The sequence below is a fragment of the Macadamia integrifolia genome, chromosome 1 (assembly GCF_013358625.1).
Source record: "Macadamia integrifolia cultivar HAES 741 chromosome 1, SCU_Mint_v3, whole genome shotgun sequence".
In the NCBI taxonomy this organism is placed as follows: domain Eukaryota; kingdom Viridiplantae; phylum Streptophyta; class Magnoliopsida; order Proteales; family Proteaceae; genus Macadamia; species Macadamia integrifolia.
The window spans coordinates 5184888-5191073 of NC_056557.1; the positions used below are offsets into that span (position 1 = coordinate 5184888).

At 35.7% G+C, this 6186-nt stretch overlaps 1 protein-coding gene across 1 annotated transcript; it reads left to right on the plus strand.

Moving 5' to 3' along the window:
* Positions 1–2862: 2862 nt before the first annotated feature.
* LOC122079781 (polygalacturonase-1 non-catalytic subunit beta-like) lies at positions 2863–4066 on the plus strand. The gene is made up of 2 exons (XM_042646497.1): positions 2863–2971; positions 3083–4066. The coding sequence occupies exons 1-2, from the start codon at positions 2918–2920 to the stop codon at positions 4064–4066; spliced, it is 1038 nt and encodes a 345-aa protein (XP_042502431.1). The 5' UTR covers positions 2863–2917.
* Positions 4067–6186: the final 2120 nt, after the last annotated feature.

Sequence of the window (6186 nt, forward strand, 5' to 3'; positions counted from 1 at the left end):
ATGCTTGAATCTGAGTCTAAATTTTGACATGGTGCATTTAATCGAATTATGACTTCCACATAGGAAAACATAGTTCTAGTCTAGAGATTTCCTCTGATTTGACATGTGACTAACCTTGGAACATTTTTGGATATCCATGTGGTTGAAATTGTGACATCACCCTTCCATATGGAAAAAAAACTTGGTTCTACTCTAGAGATACCCTCTAAAACCTGCTAGTCAAAAGACTTGCCATAAACCTTCAAAAATAGAAAATTTGGCTGGATGCTACATTAGACACATCTTTATTTATCTACTGCAAACTTTTTTGAATAATAACTGTATATCTTTTCTATGCCTAAATTGTTCTTGCCAATTATTGCTATGATTAAATTTCTTAATTCTGTACTTCTCAAAATACTCTTTCCATGTTCATTTGACCCAAAAAATCGCAAAAAGTGGTTGCTAGAGTGGTAGTTTGAATTGCTCTTAGAGCCAACCACATGGAAGTTATTTTGACCTCAAAAACGTATGGCATAGGTTCTTCACAAAAAATATATTTTCTTAATTAGATCAAACTTCATCCTGACATTAAACATGTTTTCATTTCAAAAAATTGATAAGTTAGGAATGTAAAGGAATTAAGTGATCTATATAAATTTACCAAAAAAAAAAAGGTGATTTCTTTTTTTGAACATACTTCTTTTTGTTGGTTTTGGTCACTTTCGTTGAACATACTTCTTTTTGTCTCCATTTCTTTTTTTCGTTTACCTTTACCATTTTAGGTGGGATATATATACTTGTTAAGTTCATAGCATTTTGGATTATGTATGTCATATGTTATTGTTTCATTTTTTGGGTGTAGAGGGTTCATGTAATCAGTAAAATGTGAATTTTGTTATGGGTGGATTTGGACACAGAGGTGAGACGCCATGGGAAAGGTTAGACCATATACCAACCTTTACCTACCTATATATTGAGGCATACTTATCACACAAATTAAGTCTCGCATGATTGAAAAGATCATACAATAGCAAGTGCAAGTTCAATGGTTCCCTTAGCCAAATCCACTTAGTGTATACCACATATAGGGATCCTCCATTGAAATTGATAGGTTGGATAGGAAGGTCCCATTTCAGATGGCCATGAGTAAAAAATTAAATTTCAGGCTCCTTCTCCATTCTATTGCCCACCATGATAGGTTTTCTACCATTGCATTTTCACTGATTCCACCCAAGTTTGTCAAAGTTGAGTTGTCAACCAAATTTTGTGAAGTTATATCTCCACATGGGAAAAGCATATTAGGGCTAATACATTGTCAATGGGTGGATAATCATTTGTAGAATGAGTCCACAAAATTTAAGTTCTAACTGAGTAGAATAATAATTTCTTCAATCACTCAAATATCTGCCATGATAGTTTTTATTTTATTTTTATATTTTGCTGAAGGGGATCAGCAAATGGAATTTAAAAAAAAAAAAACAATGTAATTAGAATTAATGTCCAGGCATCTCCGGATGACAGAAATACAGTCTTAAAAAATTACTTCAATCCTCCACCTTCAACATTATATCTGCAGATAAAAGAAGTAACTAGAAAACATCAATGAAATCTATAATGAAGGCATTGCAACTTCTCCCATAAAGCGTCTGAATTGATCAAATTCAGGACCATGTCCCAATTCTAAGAACAATTCCTACGGTTTTGATTCCCAAGGCTCTTGCAGCCAAAAGACCATTGACTGATGAGAGCTTACAAGGGGACACCATAGCTGCTTCTTGGAGATCCTTATACATACATTGACTTTGTGACAAAATCCACCATTCTATGTATATTATCAAACCTTCTCTTGTTGCGTTCAAGCCAAATTTGGCAACCTTTCTTTTCAAGGAAGAAAATAGATCTTCAATGGAGCTAAAGCCGTGCCAATGTAAACGAAAGATTCTTAGGAACTTTTTCTAAACCTCCCCTGAAAAAGGCAATGAAGAAAAAATGATCAATATTTTCACAAGCATTATGACATAAAAGTAGAACACACATTGATACCTAAGGCACACCATGCTTTCGCACAATCTCATCCATGGGAAGGCTGCCATACACCCATTTCCAAACTGTAATTGATAAGAGGCCGATCCAAACTGTACTCCATTATTTATTTATTTATTTATTTTGCTAGTGGTACTACTCCATTATTCAATCGTTGTAATTGCGACATCAAAATTCAATGTGGAACACTTTTTTTTTCTTGTGAAAATTTCATATGAAATATTAATTCAACTATATGGGACACTTGTACCAATTAAACAAAACTAATAATTTGACTTTCCTTTTGTTTTATTATACTTTGAAAATTGTTTGAAGAAGAGCTGAAAATTGCTTGAGAAAGTGATGCTAGGTGAATACCAAGATTTTAACACTTGGGATCGTCTTGGGATCGGTTAGGATTGGATAAGCATCTGATGAATTTACCTCTATTTCTTCTTTTTATTTATTTTTTAATTTATTTTTTAAATGGTGTTTTGGATTATTTTACCTTTATACCTTATCAGTGGATTGATATGGGATTAGTTAAGGATTGAGATCGATTTCAATCAATGCCAATTTAGTCTGACCAATCTTGCCTGCTCTGATCTGATTCTTAAAACATTGACGGATCTAAATGAGAACATTATCCTTTAAAATTTTGAAGGCTGAACAGTAATTGGAAGTTTTCTTCAACAGTATTCATAAAAGAGAAGTTTACCAAAGTATATAATACATTTAGCCATTTAGGGAAAAAAAAAAAATAAATAACTCTACTTTTTTTTTTTTTTTTTTTGGTGGGTACTACAAAATTTCCCCTCCATATAAAATTCAGACACCCCCTCCATGGAACAAACCCCACTCATTTCCACAAGGGCATAACCCAACTGATTCTATTGTTTGTTTCAGTTCCACCATGATGCATTATCCCATTCTTTTTCTTGGTATTCTAATAATTGCATACTTTAATGTAAGAAAGATGATTTTCCCTTATCAATAATTTCAATATGGCTATTACTTATACCTAATTTATTATTTTTTTCTTATTTGAACATTATTTTTTTTTTTCATCAAATTGCAGGATTCTCAAGCTGAAAATGCCTTCTCACAATATTGGGAAGATCATATTGGTCTTCCAAATCCTCCAAATTGGTTTATTGCAAAGGCTTCTCCATTAAGCCTTGATCAGTTGACAGTGTTTATGAAACTTATGGAGAAAAATGAATTGACTTCCCACCTACATTCATTCTGTAAGCAGGCTAATATTGCTTGTTCTACAAATGAATTGATGAAGAAGACCATGTACGACACAACGTTGCCAGCAATCATCCCGTTGCATGATCTCAAAAAGACATATGAAGGCCTCCCAAAGGGAACACCCTTGTCGATTGCCAACGAAGGGGGAATGCTATTTTTTAGGGAGTCAGCGGTGAAAGAGGGAAGTTTTATGCCTATCCCTGATTTAAGGGACCCAATGTCATATAATTCATTCTTGCCGCGCCCTTTGGCATCAAAAATCCCATTTTCCTTTGCACGGATTGAGGAATTAAAGAGTATGTTTGGTGTGGTGGATGATTCAAATCTAGATAAATATATTCAAGATACCCTCAAGATATGTGAGGAAAGCTCCATAAGATGTGAGCAGTGCACCTGCACTACTTCTGTTGAGGATCTCATTGGTTTTGTTGTTGAGAAATTATGGCACCATGTAAGCATATGGAGTACTGATAATGTTGAAGGATCTTATGAGAATGTCACAATTGGAGTTGTGAAACTAATATATGGAAACCTCTCTGAACCACCAGTCATATGTCATAGTCAGCCATTCCTATTTCAAGTCTATTTTTGCCACATTTTACGAAAAGTGAAAATATATGCAGTTGATATACATGCTCATAGGAAAATGAATCATGCAATCATGGCATGCCACTATGACACATCAACTTGGAATCCAAACCATCCTGCTTTTAAGCTGTTGGGTATTGGCCCAGGCCTAATTGAAGTCTGTCATTGGACAAACAAGAATGGAGTAATATGGACAAAGACTAGTTTGAGCAGTATTTGAATATTTGAACATTTTCCAATTCTCTGATTTGTGTCACATGTTAGTGCTTATGCTATTTGAAGGATAAATAATGATCTATTTTTTGCTTTCTTATTATGTCTTTCAAATTTCAATGTAACATTGTTCTTCAATAAAAATGTTTATCACATAAAGATTTTAGCTAGACATGGTAAGAGCAAGTGATGTTTGGCAATTAGGGTGAGCATAGTGTTCGTCATGAGGAGGATGAAGATGCTAGGGATGAAAAATCTTTGGATCGTTGACCGGTGGTTTAGGAGTAGGAAACTATTAATGAGGGTTCTAAGGATCCTCTTGCTCCCAAGCGCTCGTATGCCAAGACAGTTAGGAACGCGTCAAGGCCTAAGATTGACGCTCTTTTAGAGCCGATTCAAGCAGGAAATATTAGAAGGATTTGAATCCCCAGCAGATCTATGACTTGAAGAGGCAACTCTTTAGATTCGAATTGATAAGTCGTGTCAATTTCTGTCTGATTTCTTTAGACGATTTGTGACAAGAAGCACATGACAACCGGATTCTGATCCAAGAAGTAATTATGGAATCATTAGGCAAGTGATTATGAATCCATTAGGCAAGGGCTTTCTTATACGAAGAGTGTAAGATTGATAAGTGACCGATCCAAACTGTACTCCATTATTCAATCGTTGTAATTACATCACAATTCCATATGGAACAATTTTTTTCTGTTTGGGTGAAAATTCCATGCGGAACATTAATTCAACTATGTTGGACGCTTGTACCAATAAAGCAAAACTAATAATCTGACTTTTCCTTATGTTTTATTAGTAGTTTGAAAATTGTTTAAAGGAGAGCTGAAAATTGCATGAGAAAGTGAGGCTAGCCGAATACCAAGGTTTTAAAACTTGGGATCGTCTTCGGATCGGTCAGGATTGGATTGCCTCCGACCTATTTACCTCTTTCTTTTGTTCTTCTTGTTTTGTTTTGTTTTGTTTTGTTTTGTTTTCTTTTTAATAGTGTTTTGGACTATTTTACTTTTATAACTCATCCATGGATTGGTATCAGATTAGTGAAGGATTGAGATCGATTTCGATCAGTACCAATTTGATCCAAGCAATCCTAATTGCTCCGATCTGATTTTTAAAACACCGATGGATCTAAATGACAATATTATCCTTTAAAAATTTGAAGGTTGAACAGTAAATGGAAGTTTTCTTTTCAACTCTGTCAAGCGTCTATTACGCATGCCCGAGGCAACAAAAACCACACAACACCACCAGGGGTTCACAGCATTTTCGACCTCCACCGGCAGGTATGGTCTGTGGCCATCGGCTAGCCATTGACCACCCACCGGTGATGGTCTGCAAGAAACCAGATCCTATTCTACCTGCACTCAGATTCTGCCAGGACCAATCCCAGGTTTCAGGCCTCAGTTTTTATTCCACAACTATCCTATATGATGTATAATGTGGGTGAGGTGTCAGATTGGTTGATTTCAGCCCAATTCTCCTAAACGCTAATTTAATTCATTTGGTCCTAATTGGGTTTTCTGGGAATTAGCTGGGATTTCTATCCAATTGAGCAGACAGAGGTTCTTCCCACATAATTCATCACTCATTTACCTTTAATTGGATCTATTAAGATTATTGGAACTCTTGTCTAGTTCCAATTCAGGTTCATTCATTGGGCACAGGGTCAATTTTAGGTCAATTTGGTCTCAAATTCCCAATTTTCCTGTCTGGGTACCCGATTAAAATTTCTGCCATTTCCTGGATAAAATTGGAAATATATATGGTATTATCCCACTTCCAATTACAACCTATTTTGCCCAACTGGCAAAGCCCCTTGGTCTAGGATTCACTGGGACAAGTTGGTAATCAATTGAGTCCCAATTCGGGTCCCAAAATTGGGGCTTCAACTATAGGAAGCTAAATTATGTCTCTAAAGCAAATTCCCCTCTTCTAATTCATTCCACACTACCTCTATACTACCAACCGAATTATACTACAACAAATTCACATGGTTGGTGAGGAATCTTACCTCTTTCACAGAGCCTAGGTGTGGTAGATACAAGAGGGGCTATCCTAGTGCAGCTATTCAGCTCCCATGCACTCCATAGCAGAGCCAACAGTATTGGCAGCCTA